The sequence below is a fragment of the Indicator indicator genome, chromosome 6 (genome assembly GCF_027791375.1).
Source record: "Indicator indicator isolate 239-I01 chromosome 6, UM_Iind_1.1, whole genome shotgun sequence".
Classification (NCBI taxonomy): Eukaryota; Metazoa; Chordata; class Aves; order Piciformes; family Indicatoridae; genus Indicator; species Indicator indicator.
In genome coordinates this window covers 40,325,781-40,351,184 of record NC_072015.1, presented here as the reverse complement: position 1 = coordinate 40,351,184, position 25,404 = coordinate 40,325,781, and the positions used below count along the sequence as shown (strand labels likewise).

Genomic DNA, 25,404 nt, shown 5'->3' with positions numbered 1-25,404 from the left:
AGGTGTCCCTGGGCATGGCAGGAGGTTGGAGCAGATGAGCTCTGAGCTCCCTTCCAGCCTGAGCCATGCTTGGATCCTGTGGTTCCTTAAAGAGGGGAGGACACCCCAACAGTTTCTGAGGGGCACTGCCCCTGTGTAGAGTTACCAGGGAGCTACTCCTCATCTTCCCCCACATGCCCCTGCCATCCTCATGTGTTCCCCCAGCCTCACCTTCTCCTCTGCTCCTTCATTTTCTTCCCAGGTTTCTCACCCTTCAGAGGAGCTTTGCCTTTCCTGGCACTGCAGGAGCAGCTTTCCACCCCAAAATAACCTCTGGGGCTGCTCTTCTGCAGGCTCTCAGCCCCAGGGCTCTCAGCCTTTGCTCCTCACACAGCTGCTCCAGGCCCCTCAGCAGCTCTGCAGCCTCCCCTGGACTCTCTCCAGCAGCTCTCTGTCCCTCTGGCACTGGGAGCACAGCACTGGCCCCAGCACTGCAGCTGTGGCCTGAGCAGGGCAGAGCAGAGGGGCAGGAGAACCCTGCTGGCCACACTCTTCCTCATGCCCCCAGGACCCCTTTGGGCTCCTTGGCCAGCAGAGCACTTTGCTGGCTCCAGCAGGCCTCCCAGGTCCTTCCCCCCAGCAGCTCAGCCCCCAGCCTGTCCTGATGCATGCCTGGAGCTGGCTGCCTCTCAGCAGGGCTGGCAGAGGCAGGCAGGTGGTTTCCTGACCTGCTCATCCCTTCCCTTTATTGGCAATTAAAGGAGGGTCTGGAGAGGATGTGGAGCAGACAAGACTCTCACTGCTGCTGACGTGGCTGACCTGGGGGCTGCACACAAGCAGGGGAAGTGCTGTGCCTGGGAGCTGCCTCACTGCTCAAGAGTGACTGCTGGGGGAGGGGGGGAAAAAAAACCTTAGTGGGGGGCAAAGCCAGCTGGTAGTGGGGAAGAAACCCTGGTCCTGGGGGTGGGGAAGCTGGGAGTGGGGCAAGAAGCTGTCTGTGGGGCAAAACACCTGGTAGTGAGGGGGGAGAAGCTGGAGGGGGGGGGGGGGGGGATGGTGGGGGTGGGCAAATAAAGCCTGCAGCCCTGCCAAGAGCCCACTGCCAAGGCTGGATTTGCATTGGTATTCCCCACAGGCACTCAGAACTCAGCTGCCAGCAGCTCCTCAGGCTACCCAACAGGGAAGGAAGAGGAGGAGGGAGGTGAGGTGGCTTGGGCCCTGCTAGGAGCAGCTCAGCAGCTTCCCATCAGGACAAGCAGCTCCTCCAGCAGCTCTGCCCCTCCTGCTGCAGCCAGCAAGTGCCAGAAGCTTCACTGAAGTCTCCTTTGTCCTTTTATTGTTCCCCCAAAGTCCTCCAGGCTTCATCACAAGGGGGACACAGCTTTGGGATGGGCCAAGAATGGTCTTTGGTAGGGCTTTGAAGGGTCCAAGGAGATGAGCAAAGGGAACTGTTAAAATGCCTTTATTCAGTTAACTCAACCAGCTTGGTGTGCAAGACAGGAGCTCAAGGGGGTGGGATGGGGCCAGATTCTTGTCAGTGGTGCCCAGCAACAGGCCACAATAGGCACAAAGTGCACCCCAGGAGGAGAAAGTTGTTTGGTGTGAGGGTGCTGGAGGCCTGGAGCAGGCTGCCCAGAGAGGTTGTGGAGTCTCCTGGTGTGGAGAGCTTCCAACCCCCCCTGGGCACTGTGCTGCTGGGCAAGCTGCTGTGGGTGCCCGTGGCTGGACTAGAAGGTCTCCAGAGGTCCCTTCCACACCTCAGCACACTGAGCACACCATCAGTAACAGAGGCAGGTTGAGGAGGCTGTGGAGAAGGTGCAGAGCTCCAGAGTGAGGCCACCAAAGGCCAGGTCAGCTTTCATCCCCCAGAGGAGTGAAATAATCCATGTGCTGGAACTTCAGGACCTCGTTTCCCCAGCTGGTCCAGCCAGGCTGCAGGCTGCGGGCAAACATCTCCAGGCACTGCACATCTGGCTTGACAAACTCTGCCAGAACCCCTGGGAGGGAGCAGAGAGGAGAAGAGAGGAGATACCAGGAGTGACCCAAGGTACAAGAGCAAACAAACCAACCCTTCAGCCTGGGAGAGCTGGGGCTGGGCAGCCTGGAGAGGGGAAGGTTCCAGGGAGACCTTCTGGTGGCTTTCCATATCTGAAGGGGGCTCCAGGAGGGTGGCCACCAGCCCAGGGTCTCCTGCCCCTCTGCTCTGCCCTGCTGAGGCCACAGCTGCAGTGCTGGGGCCAGCCCTGGGCTCCCCAGTGCCAGAGGGACAGAGAACTGCTGGAGAGAGTCCAGGGCAGGCTGCAGAGCTGCTGAGGGGCCTGGAGCAGCTGTGTGAGGAGCAAAGGCTGAGAGCCCTGGGGCTGTGCAGCCTGCAGAAGAGCAGCCCCAGAGGGCATCTGAGCAATGCTCAGCAAGAGCTGAAGGAGCTGTGGGGGGCAAGAGGCTGGGGCCAGGCTCTGCTGAGTGGTGCCCAGGGACAGGCCAAGGGGCACAGAGTGGAAGGCAGGAGGTGGCAGCTGAGCAGGAGGAGAAAGTTGTTTGGTGTGAGGGTGCTGGAGGCCTGGAGCAGGCTGCCCAGAGAGGTTGTGGAGTCTCCTGGTGTGGAGAGCTTCCAACCCCCCCTGGGCACTGTGCTGCTGGGCAAGGTGCTGTGGGTGCCCTGCTGGAGCAGGGGTTGGGCTGGGGGAGCTCCAGAGGTCCCTTCCCACCCCTCCATGCTGGGACTGGGGGATTCTTTGACCAAGACTCAGGTGCATGAGAACAATTTCAGGAATGCTGAGGACCCACAGGTCCTGCTAAGGACAAGCCCTTGGCACATGGCCACCCAGGCCCTTCATCCATGCAGGTTCCTCGTTCTGGCTCCATCAGCTCAGAGCTCCAAGCCCAAAGCCCCAGCAGCAGAGCAGCAGCTCTCACCTACCAGCCAGGGGGGGCTTGTGTGAGTGCAGGCTGCAGGGGACACTGACAATCAACTTCTGGTCTGGAATTGCAGGCACAGCTTCGGCTTCCCTGTCAGACAAACCACAGCAAGAGAAGAAGTTGGAGGTGGCCACCACCAAAAGTGGTGCTGCAGCTCCCACAGAGCCCCTTCCAGCACCTCCAGACTCAGAAGGTTCAAAGAGGAGGCAGAGAAGCCTTGCAGGGGGTCTGAAGGTTGCTCAGCCATTATCTCTAAGAGGAGGTTTAGGAAACCCCTGAGCATTTGGACCAAAAAGTCCTCAAGCAGAGTCCCCAAGGTCCCTGAGAACCACCAATGTGCTCCTGGATGTTCTCATGGGGGACAACACCAAAGCCCCCAAATGGCATCAGCCTGGGCCAAGGACTCATGGCCAAGAGCAAAACCAGCAAAGGAAGCTCCAGCCACCAGGAACAGGCCAAGGTCTCAACCACCCTTCAGTGTCCCTGGAGCCCTCCCTTCCGCTGGAGCCCAGGAGGCCAATTCAGGTCCTTTAGGGAAGGTCTGGGGCCATTCCCTTGTGCTGTGAGAAAGTGGCATGGACAAAGACTCAGCACCACCATCCTGACCCACCTGGAGGCCTGCTTGGGGTCTCCTCGAGCCCTCCCCAGCACCAGGACTTCGTAAGGCTTCTTGTGCAGGGAGTCCAGAGGCAACACAAACTCTCCAGCTCTGGTGATCTGCACAAGGGAGCAACCATCACCCACTGCAGGACGTTCACCTCCCACCTCTCCTCAGGCACTCTCCTGGACCAAAAGGAAGCTGCTGATGCCACCAGGCCCTTCAAGTACCACAGGAGATGGTGGAAAGGAGACACAGTGGCTGGACCAGATGAGCTCTGGAGACCCCTTCCAACCCAACCCATTCTGTGACTCCATGCCCAGATGAGCTCTGGAGATCCCTTCCAACCCAACCCATTGTGTGACTCCATACCCAGATGAGCTCTGGAGATCCCTTCCAACCCAACCCATTGTGTGACTCCATACCCAGATGAGCTCTGGAGATCCCTTCCAACCCAACCCATTCTGTGACTCCATGCCCAGATGAGCTCTGGAGATCCCTTCCAACCCAACCCATTCTGTGACTCCATACCCAGATGAGCTCTGGAGACCCCTTCCAACCCAACCCATTCTGTGACTCCATGCCCAGATGAGCTCTGGAGACCCCTTCCAACCCAACCCATTCTGTGACTCCATACCCAGATGAGCTCTGGAGACCCCTTCCAACCCAACCCATTGTGTGACTCCATACCAAGATGAGCTCTGGAGACCCCTTCCAACCCAACCCATTGTGTGACTCCAGACCCAGATGAGCTCTGGAGACCCCTTCCAACCCAACCCATTCTGTGACTCCATACCCAGATGAGCTCTGGAGACCCCTTCCAACCCAACCCATTGTGTGACTCCATACCCAGATGAGCTCTGGAGACCCCTTCCAACCCAACCCATTGTGTGACTCCATACCCAGATGAGCTCTGGAGACCCCTTCCAACCCAACCCATTCTGTGACTCCATACCCAGATGAGCTCTGGAGACCCCTTCCAACCCAACCCATTCTGTGACTCCATACCCAGATGAGCTCTGGAGATCCCTTCCAACCCAACCCATTCTGTGACTCCATGCCCAGATGAGCTCTGGAGATCCCTTCCAACCCAACCCATTGTGTGACTCCATACCCAGATGAGCTCTGGAGACCCCTTCCAACCCAACCCATTGTGTGACTCCATGCCCAGATGAGCTCTGGAGATCCCTTCCAACCCAACCCATTCTGTGACTCCATACCCAGATGAGCTCTGGAGACCCCTTCCAACCCAACCCATTCTGTGACTCCATACCCAGATGAGCTCTGGAGACCCCTTCCAACCCAACCCATTCTGTGACTCCATACCCAGATGAGCTCTGGAGATCCCTTCCAACCCAACCCATTGTGTGACTCCATGCCCAGATGAGCTCTGGAGACCCCTTCCAACCCAACCCATTCTGTGACTCCATACCCAGATGAGCTCTGGAGACCCCTTCCAACCCAACCCATTCTGTGACTCCATACCCAGATGAGCTCTGGAGACCCCTTCCAACCCAACCCATTGTGTGACTCCATGCCCAGATGAGCTCTGGAGACCCCTTCCAACCCAACCCATTGTGTGACTCCATGCCCAGATGAGCTCTGGAGATCCCTTCCAACCCAACCCATTGTGTGACTCCATGCCCAGATGAGCTCTGGAGATCCCTTCCAACCCAACCCATTGTGTGACTCCATGCCCAGATGAGCTCTGGAGATCCCTTCCAACCCAACCCATTGTGTGACTCCATGCCCAGATGAGCTCTGGAGACCCCTTCCAACCCAACCCATTGTGTGACTCCATGCCCAGATGAGCTCTGGAGACCCTTCCAACCCAACCCATTGTGTGACTCCATGCCCAGATGAGCTCTGGAGATCCCTTCCAACCCAACCCATTCTGTGACTCCATACCCAGATGAGCTCTGGAGATCCCTTCCAACCCAACCCATTGTGTGACTCCATGCCCAGATGAGCTCTGGAGACCCCTTCCAACCCAACCCATTCTGTGACTCCATGCCCAGATGAGCTCTGGAGATCCCTTCCAACCCAACCCATTGTGTGACTCCATGCCCAGATGAGCTCTGGAGACCCCTTCCAACCCAACCCATTCTGTGACTCCATGCCCAGATGAGCTCTGGAGACCCCTTCCAACCCAACCCATTCTGTGACTCCATGCCCAGATGAGCTCTGGAGACCCCTTCCAACCCAACCCATTCTGTGACTCCATACCCAGATGAGCTCTGGAGATCCCTTCCAACCCAACCCATTCTGTGACTCCATGCCCAGATGAGCTCTGGAGATCCCTTCCAACCCAACCCATTCTGTGACTCCATGCCCAGATGAGCTCTGGAGACCCCTTCCAACCCAACCCATTGTGTGACTCCATACCAGATGAGCTCTGGAGACCCTTCCAACCCAACCCATTCTGTGACTCCATACCAGATGAGCTCTGGAGACCCCTTCCAACCCAACCCATTCTGTGACTCCATGCCCAGATGAGCTCTGGAGACCCCTTCCAACCCAACCCATTGTGTGACTCCATACCCAGATGAGCTCTGGAGACCCCTTCCAACCCAACCCATTGTGTGACTCCATACCCAGATGAGCTCTGGAGACCCCTTCCAACCCAACCCATTGTGTGACTCCATGCCCAGATGAGCTCTGGAGACCCTTCCAACCCAACCCATTCTGTGACTCCATGCCCAGATGAGCTCTGGAGATCCCTTCCAACCCAACCCATTGTGTGACTCCATACTCAGATGAGCTCTGGAGATCCCTTCCAACCCAACCCATTCTGTGACTCCATGCCCAGATGAGCTCTGGAGATCCCTTCCAACCCAACCCATTGTGTGACTCCATGCCCAGATGAGCTCTGGAGATCCCTTCCAACCCAACCCATTCTGTGACTCCATACCCAGATGAGCTCTGGAGATCCCTTCCAACCCAACCCATTCTGTGACTCCATGCCCAGATGAGCTCTGGAGACCCCTTCCAACCCAACCCATTCTGTGACTCCATACCCAGATGAGCTCTGGAGATCCCTTCCAACCCAACCCATTGTGTGACTCCATGCCCAGATGAGCTCTGGAGACCCCTTCCAACCCAACCCATTGTGTGACTCCATACCCAGATGAGCTCTGGAGATCCCTTCCAACCCAACCCATTCTGTGACTCCATACCCAGATGAGCTCTGGAGATCCCTTCCAACCCAACCCATTCTGTGACTCCATACCCAGATGAGCTCTGGAGATCCCTTCCAACCCAACCCATTGTGTGACTCCATACCCAGATGAGCTCTGGAGACCCCTTCCAACCCAACCCATTGTGTGACTCCATACCCAGATGAGCTCTGGAGACCCCTTCCAACCCAACCCATTGTGTGACTCCATACCCAGATGAGCTCTGGAGATCCCTTCCAACCCAACCCATTGTGTGACTCCATGCCCAGATGAGCTCTGGAGACCCCTTCCAACCCAACCCATTCTGTGACTCCATACTCAGATGAGCTCTGGAGATCCCTTCCAACCCAACCCATTGTGTGACTCCATGCCCAGATGAGCTCTGGAGACCCCTTCCAACCCAACCCATTCTGTGACTCCATACCCAGATGAGCTCTGGAGACCCCTTCCAACCCAACCCATTCTGTGACTCCATGCCCAGATGAGCTCTGGAGACCCCTTCCAACCCAACCCATTCTGTGACTCCATACCCAGATGAGCTCTGGAGACCCCTTCCAACCCAACCCATTCTGTGACTCCATACCCAGATGAGCTCTGGAGACCCCTTCCAACCCAACCCATTGTGTGACTCCATGCCCAGATGAGCTCTGGAGATCCCTTCCAACCCAACCCATTGTGTGACTCCATGCCCAGATGAGCTCTGGAGACCCCTTCCAACCCAACCCATTCTGTGACTCCATGCCCAGATGAGCTCTGGAGATCCCTTCCAACCCAACCCATTCTGTGACTCCATGCCCAGATGAGCTCTGGAGATCCCTTCCAACCCAACCCATTCTGTGACTCCATACCCAGATGAGCTCTGGAGACCCCTTCCAACCCAACCCATTGTGTGACTCCATGCCCAGATGAGCTCTGGAGACCCCTTCCAACCCAACCCATTGTGTGACTCCATGCCCAGATGAGCTCTGGAGACCCCTTCCAACCCAACCCATTCTGTGACTCCATGCCCAGATGAGCTCTGGAGACCCCTTCCAACCCAACCCATTCTGTGACTCCATGCCCAGATGAGCTCTGGAGATCCCTTCCAACCCAACCCATTGTGTGACTCCATACCCAGATGAGCTCTGGAGATCCCTTCCAACCCAACCCATTCTGTGACTCCATACCCAGATGAGCTCTGGAGACCCTTCCAACCCAACCCATTCTGTGACTCCATCCCAGATGAGCTCTGGAGACCCTTCCAACCCAACCCATTCTGTGACTCCATACCCAGATGAGCTCTGGAGACCCCTTCCAACCCAACCCATTCTGTGACTCCATGCCCAGATGAGCTCTGGAGATCCCTTCCAACCCAACCCATTCTGTGACTCCATGCCCAGATGAGCTCTGGAGACCCCTTCCAACCCAACCCATTCTGTGACTCCATGCCCAGATGAGCTCTGGAGACCCCTTCCAACCCAACCCATTGTGTGACTCCATACCCAGATGAGCTCTGGAGACCCCTTCCAACCCAACCCATTCTGTGACTCCATGCCCAGATGAGCTCTGGAGACCCCTTCCAACCCAACCCATTGTGTGACTCCATACCCAGATGAGCTCTGGAGACCCCTTCCAACCCAACCCATTGTGTGACTCCATGCCCAGATGAGCTCTGGAGATCCCTTCCAACCCAACCCATTGTGTGACTCCATGCCCAGATGAGCTCTGGAGACCCCTTCCAACCCAACCCATTGTGTGACTCCATGCCCAGATGAGCTCTGGAGATCCCTTCCAACCCAACCCATTCTGTGACTCCATACCCAGATGAGCTCTGGAGATCCCTTCCAACCCAACCCATTGTGTGACTCCATGCCCAGATGAGCTCTGGAGACCCCTTCCAACCCAACCCATTGTGTGACTCCATGCCCAGATGAGCTCTGGAGATCCCTTCCAACCCAACCCATTCTGTGACTCCATGCCCAGATGAGCTCTGGAGATCCCTTCCAACCCAACCCATTGTGTGACTCCATGCCCAGATGAGCTCTGGAGACCCCTTCCAACCCAACCCATTCTGTGACTCCATGCCCAGATGAGCTCTGGAGATCCCTTCCAACCCAACCCATTGTGTGACTCCATGCCCAGATGAGCTCTGGAGATCCCTTCCAACCCAACCCATTCTGTGACTCCATACCCAGATGAGCTCTGGAGATCCCTTCCAACCCAACCCATTGTGTGACTCCATGCCCAGATGAGCTCTGGAGATCCCTTCCAACCCAACCCATTGTGTGACTCCATGCCCAGATGAGCTCTGGAGACCCCTTCCAACCCAACCCATTGTGTGACTCCATGCCCAGATGAGCTCTGGAGACCCCTTCCAACCCAACCCATTCTGTGACTCCATGCCCAGATGAGCTCTGGAGATCCCTTCCAACCCAACCCATTGTGTGACTCCATGCCCAGATGAGCTCTGGAGATCCCTTCCAACCCAACCCATTGTGTGACTCCATGCCCAGATGAGCTCTGGAGACCCCTTCCAACCCAACCCATTGTGTGACTCCATGCCCAGATGAGCTCTGGAGACCCCTTCCAACCCAACCCATTCTGTGACTCCATGCCCAGATGAGCTCTGGAGATCCCTTCCAACCCAACCCATTCTGTGACTCCATACCCAGATGAGCTCTGGAGACCCCTTCCAACCCAACCCATTCTGTGACTCCATACCCAGATGAGCTCTGGAGATCCCTTCCAACCCAACCCATTCTGTGACTCCATGCCCAGATGAGCTCTGGAGACCCCTTCCAACCCAACCCATTCTGTGACTCCATGCCCAGATGAGCTCTGGAGATCCCTTCCAACCCCTTCTGTGATGCAAGCTGCCCCAGTAGCAGCCCCCATGGTGCTCCCAGCTGCCAGGGCAGCTGCTGGTGAGCCTTACCTTGACCCAGTGCCACTCTGCCAGGGGCTGCAGGGCCCAGTGTGGGTAGAGCTGGTCCCTGACGAAGCGCAGGTGCCGCTGCCTATTGGTCACCCAGGTGAGCACCAGGCAGCTTGGCGCTGCCAGGGCAGGCACAGGGAGCTGCTTGATCTGCCAGGGGGCCAGAGAGCTGTACCTGCATGGTGAGCAGAGCAGGGCACCAGTGGGCACAGAGTGCCCAGCAGACCTGCTGGCTGCACACCCAGCCAGGGGCTCAGCCAACACCCACGGCTGGGCCCCGACTGGCATTCAGTGGCCACAGCGCTGGGTGCCAGCTGAAGGCCACCCCCCCTGGGCTCCACCCTCCTCCCTGCAGGCCCTGGGCAAGGCTGAGCAGCCTGCTCTAGGGCAGATGTCCCTGCTGCCTGCAGGGCCCTTGGACTAGCTGAGCCCTAAGGACCCTTTCAAGCCCAACCATGACTCCCCCACACCAAGGGCCCCTGGGCTGTGACTTGGAGGTTCAGGAGCCCACTGCCACTCAGGAGCTGCCCACTGCCACTCAGGAGCTGCCCACTGCCACTCAGGAGCTGCCCACTGCCACTCAGGAGCTGCCCACTGCAAGGGCATCTTCTCATCTGCAGGCCAGAAGCAAGCTGCTGAGTGAAGAGCAGCTCTGCACCAGCCCAGGGCTCAGTGGCAGCAGGGGCAAGCCCCCTGCTGAAGGGACACGATGGCAGGGCAAGGACCCAGGCAAGGGCAAGTGGAAAGTTCAGCCCAGAGCCATCTCTTCTCCAACCACCTGCAGAGCACTCAGCAGCCCAACCCCCCACTGCTGCTCATCAGGCTGGGGGCAGTTCCTGGCTGGGGGCCCAAGGCAGAGCTCCTGGCTGGCCCTGAGGTGCCCAGCCTGTGGGACCTGAGTGCCACCTTCACCTCTTGCTCCTCTTCAGGGACTTGTTCTCCCACGGTGGGTCCATCACAATGACATCAAACCTCCTCTTGCCTGGGCAGTGACATTGCAAAGAGGGAAAAAAGCCAAAGCACAGAGGGTTAAGTGACTATGCCCCTGCAGAGTGACCAAGGCCCAGCTTCCCCCACACAGCCTGCAGGCAAGCAGCCACCAAGGCACCAAACCACAGCTTGCTCCCTTCCAGCCAGAGCAGAGGCCTGAAGGCTCCAGGCAGGTTTGCTTTCACCACACAAACAAGACTGCGTTGGGCTGGCAGGGACCTTCCAGATCACTCAGCTCCAACCCCCTGCCATGGGCAGGGACACCTCCCACTAGCCCAGGCTGCTCAAGGCCTCATCCAGCCTGGCCTTGAAGCGTCCACAGCTTCTCTGGACCTGTCCCAGTGCCTCCTCACCCATTTTCCCCTCATGCCTCATCCCAGTCCAGCTCCTTGCAGTCTGAAGCCAACCATCACACACTTCAGAGGTGTTCAGGCTGCTTACCCAAGAAAAGGACCTTTGTGTGACCTGGGCCAGATCCCTCCAAGAGCTTTTGAACATCTGGGGGCTGAGGGCAGGTGTCAAAGGATTGCCTGGAGGCTCCCACCAGGGGCTGTGTAGGAATGGCAGTGAAGGGCCCTGAGTGCCAGACTCCTCTGCTGTTGGAGGAGTCCAGCAGCCCAGCTGGGACATGGAGAGCTCCAAACCAGCTCTGCAAAGAGCTTCTCACTATCTGCAGCTCCCTCAAAGGAGGCTGGAGCCAGCTGGGCATTGAGCAACCTGCTCTAGTGTGAGGTGTCCATGCCCAGGGCAGGGGGCTGGAACTGGATGATCCTTGAGGTCCCTTCCAACCCTGACAATTCTGTGATTTTATGACAAGAGGGAATGGCCTCAAGTTGCCCCAGGAGAGGCTCAGGTTGCCCATGAGGAACAATTTCTATCCCTTCAGGGTTGTTCAGGCCTGGCCCAGGCTGCCCATGGCAGTGGTGGAGTCCCCAGCCCTGCAGATGTGGTGTGAGGACCACGGGTTAGAGGTGGAACGGGCAGGGCTGGGTTAACACAGCCCTGGCTGCCCCAGGTGAGAAGCAGCACCTCGCCAGCCTGCAGCAGCTGTGTTCTGCTGGCCAGCGAGTGACCTGCTCAGGCAGCAGGGCAGAGCTCAGCCCTGCCAGCTGCAGATACTCACAGCTCAGCAGGGGCTGCAGGCAGGAGACATCAGAGAGAAGGAAGCTGCTCTGTGGTGGCACCAGGTACTTCTGCCCCATGACCACCACGATCCTTGCAGAGCTGGAGCTGTTCTCTGTGAGGCAGGAGAGCAGGGCCTGCTCTGGAAGGGAGCTCTCCTCACCTAGCACCTGCACAGCTGGCTGCTGGCCTTCGCCCACAGCTGGCAGCTGCTTGGCCATGTCGCAGAGCTCGGCCAGCCCACAGCCAATGTGCCCAGGGAGAGTCTTCCTCTTGTGACTCAGTCCTGCAGCACTGGGCTGAAGGAATCCACTCCTGAGCCCTTCCTGGACCAAACCCAAGGTGCCTTCCCAGATGAGCTGCCTGACCTGGATGGGCACCAAGAAACAAGGGAAATGCTTCAGATAGCTCCTGGATCAGGAAATGAGCCAGAAACCAAACCATCACCCCACCACAGTGGGCAAAGGATGCTGGGCACACACTGAGATCCCCTCCAGCCTGTATCACAAGAGCACAGCAAACATCCTCTGGGTGCACTGCAGGGACTGCAGAGGTGACACCTCGAGAGGCTCTGCAGCTGTGCAGGGAGACCTGGCCAGGGGGAGAGCTGGGGGAGAGAACCTCATGGAGTCCAACCAGGGCAAGTGCAGGGCCCTACCCCTAGCAGGGAACCACCTCCTGCAGCAGAACAGCTGAGGGGGGACCTGCTGGGAAGCAGCTCCAAGGAGAAGGAGCTGGGAGTGCTGAGGGACAAGAAGGTCCCCGGGAGCCAGCAAAGTGTCCTGGTGGCCAAGAAGGCCAAAGGTGTCCTGAGGGGCATGAAGAAGAGAGTGGCCATCATGCCAAGGAAGGTTCTCCTGACCCTCTGCTCCACCCTGCTCAGGCCACAGCTGCAGTGCTGGGGCCAGTGCTGTGCTCCCAGTGCCAGAGGGACAGAGAACTGCTGGAGAGAGTCCAGGGGGAGGCTGCAGAGCTGCACAGGGGCCTGGAGCAGCTGTGTGAGGAGCAAAGGCTGAGAGCCCTGGGGCTGTGCAGCCTGCAGAAGAGCAGCCCCAGAGGGCATCTGAGCAATGCTCAGCAAGAGCTGAAGGAGCTGTGGGGGGCAAGAGGCTGGGGCCAGGCTCTGCTGAGTGGTGCCCAGGGACAGGCCAAGGGGCACAGAGTGGAAGGCAGGAGGTGGCAGCTGAGCAGGAGGAGAAAGTTGTTTGGTGTGAGGGTGCTGGAGGCCTGGAGCAGGTTGCCCAGAGAGGTTGTGGAGTCTCCTGGTGTGGAGAGCTTCCAACCCCCCCTGGGCACTGTGCTGCTGGGCAAGCTGCTGTGGGTGCCCTGCTGGAGCAGGGGTTGGGCTGGGGGAGACCCAGAGGTCCCTTCCCACCCCTCCATGCTAGGCTGGGACTGGGGGACTCCCCTTAGTGGAAGGAGCTCCCAGACCAGAACTTGTTTGCAACCATGACTTGCACCCAGGACAGGCCCTGTGCTGAAGGCTGCCCTTGGCTGTCCTCACCTTGCAGTGGTACTGCAGGGCCTCCAGCTCCCCCTGGTTGAGCTCCTGCTGCCGTCTGCGTTTCTGCAGTGAGGACACAAGGACACAGAATCAGGACCCCTGTGGAGCTGAGGCTCTCACTGTGCTGCTCCACAGGGGACAGCATTCCACACCCAGCCTGTTGAGAGGACCTTTACCCTCTCCTGCCCTGTGGGTCACCTGCACAACCTGGACAGCTGCCAGAGGGCCTCAGGGGCCTGATTACAACCTGGGACAGAAGATCTGTGAGCAACCTGCTGCTGCTGCTGAGCCATGGGGTGCCCATCACTAACACAGGGCACCCCAGGACCTCCTGTGAGGCCCTGCAGTTTCCATGCATCCTGAAGCCTGCTGTGGAAAAGTTGCATGAGGAGCAGCTGAGGGACCTGAGGGTGTTCAGCCAGGGGAGGAGGCTGAGGGGAGACCTCATTGCTCTCTACAGCTCCCTGAGAGGAGGCCTAAGACAGGTGGGGGTTGGGCTCTTCTCCCAAGGAACATGGAAAATGGCCTCAAGTTGCCCCAGGGGAGATTCAGGCTGGACACGAAGAACAATTTCTGCCCCAGAAGGGTTGTCCAGGCCAGGCCCAGGCCGCCCAGGGCAGTGGTGGAGTCCCCGTCCCTGAAGGGGTTTCAGAGCCCTGGAGATGTGGTGCTGAGGGCCATGGATTGATGGTGCCCTGGCAGTGCTGGGTTAAGGGGTGGACTCCATGATCTCAAAGGTCTCTTCCAACCCAAAGGATTCCATGGTTGTATGAAACACACACAAGCAAGACACCACTGGTGGCCTCTTATCTCCCAGGAGTGACTGGAGGTCAGTGCATTACAGAGAACTCACCTTCCTAGCACTGCACACAGAGCCTCCAACACCACGCTGGGCTCCCTGGGAGAGTTCCTCTCTGCTGCTGTTGGCCTTTCCTGCTGTAGGACTCAGGTCAGAGCATCCCTGCCTCAGCTGCTCCCCGGTAGCTGCAGCTATGTGGGGCTGAGAGATGTCAAAGAACTCCTCCCGAAACACAAATCTCCTTCTGGCTGCTTCACCTCCTGCTTCTCTCCCAGCTGCAGGCCCAGGCTCCAGCCCATCTCTTGACAAGGAGGTAGCACCAAGGGCAGGAGCAGCACAGCAAGCTCCAGGAGATGTGGCAGCAGCAGGGCTGGCAGAAGAGTCCCAGATCTCATAGCCACACTGGTTGATGAAGGCCAGGTGATCCACCAGCCACCCTGCTGCCAGCCGATGCACCACAGCCATCCTCACTGCCTTGCCAGAGCAGAAGGCAACTCCCTGCAGCCAGGGCTGCTCAGCACAGGCACCTCCTGCAGCCAGCTCCTCCTGAGGGGATGATCTGAACGCTTTAGAGGTGTTACTGGGTCAGAAAGCAGCACTGACCTTCTGCCAGCATAGCCATGGGACCTTGAAACATGCTGCAGGCACTCCTGACTCCAGTTGTTTGCATGTTACCACATCTGTCGGTGACTACTGCACTGCTCTGCAGCAAATCAGACCTAAAGAAGCGTCGAGAATTGATCGATTTACTCTGAGGCAGCTCCGTTAGCAAAGAAACAACAGCACGACACAGCAATGGTCCTGGCGAAGAATATGGGTGACTGCACTGGGAAAAAAACACAGACACGCGGGGCCTAGCAGCTCCGCTTTCTGCACAAAGCGGACCGCTTACGCCCCAAAACCGGCCCGCTCCTGCCTCACCCCGGCCGCGGGCAGGAAGCGCGGCCCGAATATGGGCGCAGGCCTCGCGACGCCGGGAGGAAAAGGAGAAGTCGCTACAGGAGCGCTATGCGGGACTGAAGCCGGTGCGGGACTGAAGCCGTTGCAGGGCTGCCCTCCACCCCTGTCCCTCGCTGCGAGCCCAGGGGCTCGGTACGGCAGGGTCTCGTCCACATACCTGCATTGAGCCGTCGCCTCTGGGCGCCGCCATCTTGCTATCGGACGGGACGGTTACGCACTTCCGGTGGGACCGGGGGGGCGGGGCCAGCGGAAATGATACTTCCGGTCGCCCTTGCCGCTCGGCGCTCGCATATGACGTCACCGCGTCGCACAGTGTGACGTCTTGGCGGGCGGTTTGAAAGTGCCGAGGCGCAGCAGCGCCGGTAACGGGCGGGCCGGTAACGGAGCTGGGTTTGTGAGGTGGGAACGGGCTCTGGGGTCGAGGCGGGCGTTGCCTGCCCCGTTTGGGCTCGGTGCGATTTATCGGTGCTGTTGCGGGTGGGGGTGGCGGCCCCCGGTTCATGCCGCGGCCCCCCTGCTTTGGACGGGGAGGGGCTGGAGCGGGCCCGGGTGAAGGGCAGCTGTAGATTAGAAGTGAGCAGATCCAAAGGCCAAGCTTGCCCCTGTCGTCAATGCAAGGGTTGATCCGAGAGGCTGTGTCTGACGACGCCCTTCTGTCCGTGGCTGCTTTTCTTTAAGGAGAACCCAAGAGAGGCTGGAAGCTGTCTCAGTGGCTGGTCTACGGCAGAGTTCTGCTGCTCCTCTTGCCTGTGTAGGAGGTGCCTGTGCTGTCTACCACAGCCACTGCTCCTAGCTCCTGGGTGCTGCGCTTTCTCCAGCTGCGTCACCATGAGGAGGAGCTCCATCATTGCTGGCAGCAGCGGCCGGCAGTCCATCACGGCTCTGAGGGTGCAGGACAGCAACAAGATGGGTCTCTTTGGTCTCCAGACACCCCAGATGTAAGTGGTGCTGATGCTCTTGCTGGAAATGGTTTGGGAAACTCCTTCTGAACAGGTGTCCTGGGGTGGGTGTGCAGGGACTGCAGGCAAGTGGGAGCAACAGAGGGAAAACCCCTTGCAGCAGAGGTGGTTGGCACACAAAAGTGCTCCAGTCCTGCAAGGAGCTCCCCTTCATCCATCCATTGGTCTGCCTGTGACACATCTCCAACAGACCCTTGAAGCCTTCTTTTTGCCCCTCAGGAAGGACAGAGGCATATCTGGGAAGCTGAGCATGAGCAAGCCCACCCCTGGCACTGTGGAGAGGAAAGTCAGCTCTGCTGGGCACAGGTATGGAGCTGTGCTGCAGGCAGAACCAGGGACAGCCCTGCAGCACTGGGACACAGCAGCTCTGTGGTAGGGAGCAGTGTGTCTGCAGCTGCAGGCCTTCGGTCAGCCTTGGTGGGTTGGGAAGTGCTGTGAGAGCTCCTCTTCCTCTTGGCACGGTGAGCACTGCATGGCTGAGAGCTTCTCAGCACATCTGCCTAAGGCAGAGCAACATCTGCAGCATTCTCTGCCTTGTCCTCTTCTCTGAGCCCCAAACCTTCCAGCATTCCCCAGCCCTGGATATCCTTCTGCTCTCTGGAGCTTCATTTTGTTAAGGGGCTGGAGCAGGTGGAGAGAAGGGCAGCCAAGCCGAGCCAAGCCCTTGGTCTTGGGGCCCCAGGGCTGGTGAGGAGCAGCTGGGGGCCCAGAGCCTTACCCCAGGCTGTGCCTGCTCTCCGCTCAGGACCAGCGGGGCCGGGGTCTCCCGCAGCAGCCAGTTCGGCGTCTTCGGGACGGAGAAGATGAAGGACCCCAGGCCCCTCCATGACAAGGCCTTCATCCAGCAGTGCATCAAGCGGCTCTCTGAGGTGACTCCTCGTGCCCAGCCTGGCCCCTCGGGCACGCAGGGCACTGCCCAAGGCCTGGCTGCTCTGCAGCTTCAGCCCTGGCCTCAGCTTGGCTGCTCAGCCCCTGCCTTGCTCCTTGCCAGTTCCTGGCCGAGAACGGCTACGCCCACAACGTCTCCATCAAGTCCCTGCAGTCTCCCTCGGTCAAGGACTTCCTCAAGATCTTCACCTTCATCTATGGCTTCCTCTGCCCTTCCTATGAGCTGCCTGGCTCCAAGTTTGAAGAGGAAATCCCCAGACTCTTTAAAGAGCTTGGGTAAGGTGCTCGTTACCTGGGAGACAGCCTGGGCTGGGGAAGCTGGGGACTGTGCAGGGCAGCTGTGGGTGCCCCTAAAGGGTTGGGCTGGAAACACTCCCAGCCCAGGTGGCTCAAGGGCAATGGTTTAGGTCAGTTTAGCAGCAGCTGTCATAGACGGGGTTGGGTGGGAAGGGACCTTCCAAGGCCATGCAGTCCAACCCCTACACCTCCCAACAGGAGCAGGCTGCTCAGAGCCCCAAATAACCTGACCTGCAGTGGTCCCAGGGATGGGGCAGTTCCCACCCCTCTGGGCAGCCTGAGCCAGGCTTTCCCCACCTGCAATGTCAAACATTTCTCCCTTCTCTCCACTCTCAATTTCCCTCTTTGAGTCCAAACCATCCCCCCTTGGCCTGGCACCTCAGGCCCTGAGAAAAAGTCCCCAGCTTTCTGATTCCCTCTTGAAGCATTGAAAGGCCACCAGAAGGTCTCCTGGAGCCTTCTCTAGGCTGAACAATTCAAATTCTCTCAGCCTGGTCTCACAGTAGAGAGGCTCCAGCCTCTCTGTTGGATGGTTTAGAGTTGGGTAGTCCTGGAAGGAGCAGGCAATTGGATTTGATGGTCCTCATGGTCCCTTCCACCTTGAGAAGCTGTGGAATTCCCAAGGGCATCAATCCATGCAGTCAGGGCTTGGTTCCTCTCCCTTCCAGGTGCAGGATGAAGGGCAACTGAGTTTGTCCTCCCTTGGTGTCCTGTGAACACCTGCTGGGTTGGGTTCCTCACTGCAGCAACTCACAGTGTGCTTTCCTTCCCTGCAGGTACCCCTTTGCTCTGTCCAAGAGCTCCATGTACACGGTGGGAGCCCCACACACCTGGCCTCAGATCGTGGCAGCTCTGGTCTGGCTGATTGACTGTGTCAAGGTAGGGGTTGGCTTCTCCAAGCCAAGTGTAGCCACTGCAGGCTGGGGGAGAGGCCGTTTCAAGGCCTATCTCTGAAGTGCCTCCTGAAGGTTTTGCTTTGTTTCCAGAAAGAAACATTCCTGCCCCAAAAGGGTTGTCCAGGCCTGGCCCAGGCTGCCCAGGGCAGTGGTGGAGTCCCCACCCCTGGAGGGGTTTCAAAGCCCTGGAGGAGATGTGGTGCTGAGGGCCAGGGGTTGGTGGTGCCCTGGCAGTGCTGGGCTAAGGGTTGGACTCCATGACCTGCAAGGTCTCTTCCAGCCCAGTTCCCTGGTTGCAGGACAAATGCAGATATCCCTGTTTGGTACCTGCTGAGCTCTGTGCTGGTGAGCCTGTAGCTGTATGCAGCACATCACCTGGTGCCTGAGAAAGGGGGAGGGGAAAACTCAGACACCAAAATAGAGCAGTTGAGGGAAATTCTTCCCCAGGAGGGGAAGAGCCCCAGGAGGCTGCTGAGGCACTGGGACAGGTTGCCCAGAGAAACTGTGGAAGCTCCATTCCAAGGCCAGGTTGGATGGGTCCTTGAGCAGCCTGCTCTAGAGGAAGGTGTCCCCTGCCCAGAGGGTTGGAACTGGATGATCTTTAAGGTCCCTTCCAGCCCTACCCAGTCTGTGACTCTAGGCCAGTCCTGTGCCTCCAGTGCTGATCTCATGCCCTCTGCCAGCTCATCACAGGTCTAAGGTTGGACTTTTCAGTAGCAGCTACCCAAGTGTGCTCCTCCTGAAGGTGGGAGTGGGATGGGAGGGGTCTTGCTGCTCACCCTCTCCACCTGTCCTTGCAGCTCTTCTCTGCCATGAGGGAGAACACAGCAGCCTTCGATGATGACCAGAGCTGGGGAGGAGAGACAGAGGATGGCATCATCCACAACAAGGTAGCAGGGACACCCAGGGGTGGCCAGCTGAGTTCCCCAATGCCAGGGAGACAGAGAACTGCTGGAGAGAGCCCAGGGGAGGGCCTGGAGCAGCTGTGTGAGCAGCAAAGGCTGAGAGCCCTGGGGCTGTGCAGCCTGCAGAAGAGCAGCCCCAGAGGGCATCTGAGCAATGCTCAGCAAGAGCTGAAGGAGCTGTGGGGGGCAAGAGGCTGGGGCCAGGCTCTGCTGAGTGGTGCCCAGGGACAGGACAGAGACATTCTTGATGCCTGGCACAAGCTGCTGACAGCTCCTCTAAGAGAGGAGGAGGAGTTGATTTCTGCAGCAGTTTGCTCAAACCACTGAAGCTGTTTCGGGAGTGTGGGCAGTGTTGGCCTCTCCAGCTCCTGCACAGCCCTGGCAGGCACTGACAGAACTTCTGGCCTTGTTCTCAGCTCTTCATAGACTATGCTGTGAAGTGCTACGAGCTCTTCATGAAGGGGGCAGACACCTTTGAGGAGCAGGATGCAGAGCTGGAGGCCAAGCTGAGTGAGTCATCCCTGGGAGGAGGGCTTTGCCTGAGGGGCAGTCAGCTGGGCTTGGGGGACTGAAGTCCCTCAGCACCTCTCAGCTCCTCAGGCTGAAGCCTCTTTGGGTGCATCATTGCTGATGGGGCCTGCTGGAGGAGCTGGGCATGCTCTGCTGCCAGCTGGAGCTGTGCCACCCTCTTGTGTTGGGTGGCTTTGCAAGAAGCACTGCAGAGCTCTGCAGGTGAAGTTCCACCTCTGCAGATGGTTGCTGTCTGACTCAAGGAAGCTTGAGCAGGGCATACAACTCTATGCCAGGGAGCTCAGTTCCTAGGAGCTGTGGCAGTAGCCTGCTCTGGGGCTCTTTAGAGGTGGTATTGATGGGCTTGCTCCTGCTGGTCCAGGGGTGGTTGCAGTTGGGGATGGCTGTCCAGGTGATGGTGCTTGCCAGAGCAGGGATGATGGTGCCTGGTGAGATCAGTTTGTGATTCCCTCCTGCCCCTTCCCAGAGGAGCTGTTCAAGGTGGATGAGTCCAGGACAGAGGAGCTGGTGGCTGAGAACAGGAGGCTGACTGAGGAGATTGCCAGGCTGGAGAAGGAGAAGGAGAGTGAGCCGGTGAGTCCCTGGGCTCTGCCTGCCCCACTCCATCCCAGCAGTCACCCAGAGCCTGGGCACTGCACCTGCAGCACAGGGCCTTGCTGAGGAGCCTCCAGCCCCTCTCACCCTGCACAGAGTTGGTGTGGGGATCCCAGTGACACTGAGTCAGAGTCCTTGGGGCACCTCTTCTTGTCCTGACTCTCACCCCCCGATCCAGAAGCTGTGGAGCTCTTGCAGGCTCCCCTCTCTGGTCCCAGGTGTTGGTACCAGGAGAGCTGAGGGCAGCAGAGGTGGCACTCGGAGCAGGGACATCTTTGAGCTGGGGGTCTGCTTCTGGAACCAGTTTAAAATGGAGAGGGGGCTGTGCAGCTGGCAAGCTGCCTCCTGCCCACATGCAGTGGTGCTGCTGGTGTCCTCAGCTGCCCTTGCCCTTGGTGTGCCATGTTGGGTGCCCTGTAGGAAGAACTTTGTGCCAGGCTGATGGCACAAGCCCTGCTTCTAGCCTCTCCTGCTGTGGTGGTCATGCCACAGGGGCCAGCAGCTGCTGAGGTCCTGGCCTTGTCCATGGCTGCTGCCTGGTGCCTGTGGGAGCTTGCAGAGCAGGGCTGCTGGGGATAGCTGCCAGCAGTGGTTGCTCTCCCACCCCCCCTGGCAGGACCGCAGAGTGGCCCTGAGGAAGCTGAAGGCCTCTCTGGAGCAAGATGTGCAGAAGTTCCAGGCTTACCTGGCCAACATGGAGTCCCATGTGGCCCTCCTGGACCAGAAGCTGGAGGGGGTGAACGAGGAGGTGGAAGCAGCAGGTAAGGAGGCCTCAGCCAGCAGCAGGAGAGGGGAGGCAGGAGGGGGCTTCAAGTGGAGCAGACAGTGAGGGGCTGCAGAGGGCCAGAGAAGGACAGCAAGGCTGGGGGAGGGCCTGCCGAACAGGGCTGGGGAGGAGCAGCTGAGGGAGCTGGGGGTGTTCAGTGTGGGGAAGAGGAGGCTGAGGGAGACCTCATTGCTCTCTACAGCTCCCTGAGAGGAGGCTGGAGCCAGGTGGGGGCTGGGCTCTGCTCCGCCGTATGTGGTGATGATAGAAGGAAAGGAAATGGCCTGAAATTGTGCCAGGGGGGGAGGGTAAGGTTGGGCATGAGGAAAAATTTTGTTGCTGCAAGAGTGGTCAGGGACTGGCATAGGCTGCCCAGGGAGGTGGTGGAGTGCCCATCCCTGGGGGTGCTCAAGAAACCTGTGGCCATGGTGGGGTGGGGTTGCTGGTTGGACTCAGTGGTCCTGGAGGTGTTTCCCACCCCAAACAAGTCCATGAGCCTATCAATGCAGATGTGCTTAGCTCCTAGCAGCCCCGAGCCGAGGCCCAGGTGGCCCAGGCTGAGCCCCCAGCCCCCTGTGTGCCCCCAGAGCTGGAGGTGGAGGCGATGCGGCAGGAGAACGCACGGCTGCAGCACGTCCTGGACAACCAGAAGTACTCTGTGGCCGACATTGAGAGGATCCACCGTGAGAAAAACGAGCTGCAGCAGACCATCAGCAAGCTCAGCAAGGAGCTGGAGGCTGAGGAGCAGCAGCTGTGGAACGAGGAGATGAAGTATGCACGGAGCAAGGAGGCGGTAGGTGACGGCTCTGCTGCTGCTTCCAGAGCCAGGGAATCGTGGAATGCTTGGGTTGGACCTCAGAGATAAGCCAGTTCCACCCTACTGCCATGGGCAGGGACACCTCCCACCAGCCCAGGTTGCTCAAGGCCCCATCCAGCCTGGCCTTGAACACCTCCAGGGAGGAGGCAGACAGGACCTCCTGGGCAGCAGATGTCTGCAGAGGCTGAAGTGAGCAGAACCTCTCTGGATAACGTGGGGGGCTCTGCTCATCCCTGGTGTTAGCACCACACAGATGTCCTCTGTTGGTGCTCTTCTGCACCTTGAGAGACACAACTGGGACGTTAGCCAGAGCTTGAGGCTGCTTTGGTCACACTGCACTGGGGTGGGCCCTAGTGTGGAGGCCACAGCCAGCACTTGGCTTCAGTCTCTCTGTGCTTAGGGCTAGAGAGGTCCCTCGTGTCCAAGCTCTGGGAGGTTCTGAGGGCCCAACTCAGCCCCTTGAGCAGAATGGGAAGATGTGGTCCTGGAAGTGGTGGAATGCAAAAGCTTCCTGCGGAGTCAGGCTGGCAGAGAGCAGCTCAGAGGCTGCTGGGAAGGCCCAGTGCAGCCTTTGCCCAGCCTCACTCCCTGCTGTCTCTGCCTCATGCCCTGCCCTGGCCGCGCAGCTGGAGCTGCAGCTGGCAGAGTACCACAAGCTGGCCAGGAAGCTGAAGCTGATCCCTGCCAGCACCGAGCACTCCAAGGGCTACGACCTGGCGCTGCAGTTCAGCCCCGAGGACGGCGCCGCCTTCCTCAGCCGCTGCAGGGAGATCAAGGTGAGCAGGGCGGGGGGGCTGGGCTGGGGCCCCACTCAGTGCCTCAGCAGGGTCTGGAGAGCAGGGCTGAGCTCAGGCTGCCCTCTTGCTCTGACCAATCTGCCATTGGTGTCCCAGGATCCCCTCATGGACATCATGAACCAGACCGAGGAGGACATCCGGGACACCGCGCAGCGGAAGATGTCTCTTGAGGAAGCTCTGGAACAGGTCTGTTGGTTGGGCAAGGCCAGGGCTGGGGCACCAGAAGGTTCCTTGCTGTCTGCTCTGGTTGTGCTGGGTCCTGGGTCCTGCTGCAGGCCCTGCGAGTGGGTTGGGTTTGGTGAGGCTTGGGGGGAGTGGGAGAAGGAAGGGAATCTGTGAGGAGATGGCTTTGATCAGGGTGGAACCTGAAGGGTTGGGGGGAGAATTGGAGACATAAAAATGCCTCCTGCCCTCTGCTCTGCCCTGGTCAGGTCACATCTGGTGTGCCGAGGCCAGTGCTGGGCTCCCAGACACAGAGAGACAGAGAACTGCTGGAGAGAGTCCAGGGGGAGGCTGCAGAGCTGCACAGGGGCCTGGAGCAGCTGTGTGAGGAGCAAAGGCTGAGAGCCCTGGGGCTGTGCAGCCTGCAGAAGAGCAGCCCCAGAGGGCATCTGAGCAATGCTCAGCAAGAGCTGAAGGAGCTGTGGGGGGCAAGAGGCTGGGGCCAGGCTCTGCTGAGTGGTGCCCAGGGACAAGGGGCACAGAGTGGAAGGCAGGAGGTGGCAGCTGAGCAGGAGGAGAAAGTTGTTTGGTGTGAGGGTGCTGGAGGCCTGGAGCAGGCTGCCCAGAGAGGTTGTGGAGTCTCCTGGTGTGGAGAGCTTCCAACCCCCCTGGGCACTGTGGTGCTGGGCAAGCTGCTGTGGGTGCCCTGCTGGAGCAGGGGTTGGGCTGGGGCAGCTCCAGAGCTCCCTTCCCACCCTTCCATGCTAGGTTGTGAGTGACTCTGCCCTGCTTTCCTTCCAGTTGAATGCCATGGTGGTAGAAAAGAACAACAGTGTGAAAGTGCTGAGGGAAGAAGCTGAGAAGCTGGATGAGCTTTATCATCAGAAGCTGAAGGTACAACTCCCTGGCTGATTGTCTCTGCTCCCAAGGAATAAGGGATAGGAGGAGAGGAAATGGCCTCAAGCTGCCCCAGGGCAGGTTTAGGCTGGACATCAGAAGAAGCTTCTTGACTGAAAGGGTTCTCCAAGCCTGGCCCAGGCTGCCCAGGGAGGTGGCTGAATGCCCATCCCTGGAGGTGTTTCCCAGAGGCAGAGCTGTGGTGCTGAGGGCCATGGGGCAGCCCCAGCCTTGGCAGGGACAGATCATGGTGGGACTCAGTGATCCCAAAGGTCCTTTGTATGCCAGATGCTTCCATGATTTTATGACCCTTTCCCATCCAGACTCCCTGCCCTGCTGACAGCTGCCCTGGTGGCTGCAGACAATTCCTGTTGTTCCAACCCCCCTGAGATGTCCCTTTTGTTGTGCTGCTCTCCTAGGGTGAGCTCAGACAGCACTTCTTTGCTGTTGGATGGTTCTAACAAGCTGTGGCCATGGAGCTTATGGGGTGAGACCTCAGATGGTAGCCAGGAGCCTGCAGCATGCCAATGGTGTGGGAGGCTGCTGTCAGTGAGTGCCCACAGTGGGCACTTAGCTGCTGGCAAAGCTTAATTTGATCTAAGTGCTACTGTCCTGGCAGAGGTGGTGACTTCCATCTCATGCTCCTCCTCTGTACACAAGGCACAAAGCAGCTTCCTTGCCCAGCTGGAGGTTTGAGCCTCGGCAGAGTTTTCCAGGCTCTTTGAGCTCTGAGCTGGGTCAGTGACTCTTTGTATAGCTCTCTTCCCTTTGGGGTTCACCTCAGTAGCCTTGAGACCCTTTAGAGAAACCAAGGGAGTGGGCTGGGTTGGGCTGGAGATGACACAATCCCTACAGCTTCCACCCTGGGGGTGATGGGCATGAGAACAAAACCCCTCCTGACTGATGCAGGGTTGGGCTTTTCCCTCTGGTGTCTGCAGGAGGCAGAAGAGGAGGAGCAGAAGTGGGCAGAGGAGCTGGAACTGCTGGAGAAGCACAAAAGGCTGCTGGAGGGTGGCATCAACGAGGGCCTGGACGAAGCCACGAAGGAGCTGCAGGACCTCCAGCGGCAGTAAGGGCTGAATCCAAGCTACCTGGGCAGCTCAGCTGGGCCCCCTGTGTGCTAGGGGTGAGGAGCTGTGTCCCTCTCCACACCTCACTGTCACTACTGACTGACATGTTTCTGCTCCACACTGAGCTAGAAGATGGCTCTGCCACACCAGAAGCTCTGCTTTCTAGAGGGGGCTTCATACCTAGGGCAAGGAAAGGAGTTTGTTTCCCAACACCTGAGACTGCACTTTGCAGCCTGGAACCTGCAAAGCCAGTCCCAGTTCTCTGAAGGTCTTTCTTGCTCACCACCTAGCAGGCATGGTCCTCCTGCGCTGGGTACTCACGGGCAGGTCTGCTGTGGTCCAGGTTCCTGCTCTCAGAACACCCCCCTAGCAAGGCCAGAGCCTGATGGGGCTCTCTGGCTGTCTTCGCAGATACCAAGTTCTTCTGCAGACCAGAACAGAGGAGAGCAGGAGGACTGGGGACAAGCTGGAACACCTTCTCGACGCAGTTGCTACTCATGTGGTGTCCATAGAGGTGAGCTGGAGCTGGATGGAGTCTCCTCCTTTGGAGAGCTTCCCAGCTGCTGTGGGTGGGGGTTGGACTGCTCATTGAACTCCATCCTGCTGGGCTCCATCTGCTCCTCCTGGAAGAGCTTTCAGAGGAGAGCAGGACTGCTCTGGTCACCTTTCTGTGCCTCTCTCCTAGAAATACCTCAATGAGCAGAGCACACAAACCGACAGAGCCTACGAAGAGCTCATGGCTGAGGACCTCTTGTCACCCCTGACTGAGATCCTAGACAGCTACAGAAGGAAGGCTGAAGGGCTGAAGGCTGGAGATGGCCCCAGCTAGTGAGATGATGCCACTGCTCCAGCTTTCTCCCTCTG

The 25,404-nt window shown here is 58.7% G+C and overlaps 2 protein-coding genes across 2 annotated transcripts; one reads left to right on the top strand and one right to left on the bottom strand.

Annotated features, from left to right (window-relative positions):
• Positions 1-1,449: 1,449 nt before the first annotated feature.
• Positions 1,450-14,662, bottom strand: METTL4 (methyltransferase 4, N6-adenosine). The gene is made up of 8 exons (XM_054381724.1): positions 14,056-14,662; positions 13,203-13,265; positions 11,700-12,066; positions 10,499-10,568; positions 9,587-9,761; positions 3,509-3,615; positions 2,900-2,988; positions 1,450-1,976 (listed from the first exon to the last, which is right to left on the bottom strand). The coding sequence occupies exons 1-8, from the start codon at positions 14,464-14,466 to the stop codon at positions 1,831-1,833; spliced, it is 1,428 nt and encodes a 475-aa protein (XP_054237699.1). The 5' UTR covers positions 14,467-14,662; the 3' UTR covers positions 1,450-1,830.
• Positions 14,663-15,789: 1,127 nt separating this feature from the next.
• NDC80 (NDC80 kinetochore complex component) lies at positions 15,790-25,369 on the top strand. The gene is made up of 16 exons (XM_054381623.1): positions 15,790-15,899; positions 16,140-16,226; positions 16,666-16,789; positions 16,912-17,084; positions 17,882-17,984; positions 18,802-18,891; positions 19,323-19,416; positions 19,904-20,010; positions 20,648-20,792; positions 21,385-21,590; positions 22,241-22,390; positions 22,508-22,597; positions 23,375-23,467; positions 24,409-24,539; positions 24,952-25,054; positions 25,226-25,369. Exons 1-16 carry the CDS (start codon positions 15,790-15,792, stop codon positions 25,367-25,369), a joined length of 1,950 nt encoding a protein of 649 aa, XP_054237598.1.
• Positions 25,370-25,404: the final 35 nt, after the last annotated feature.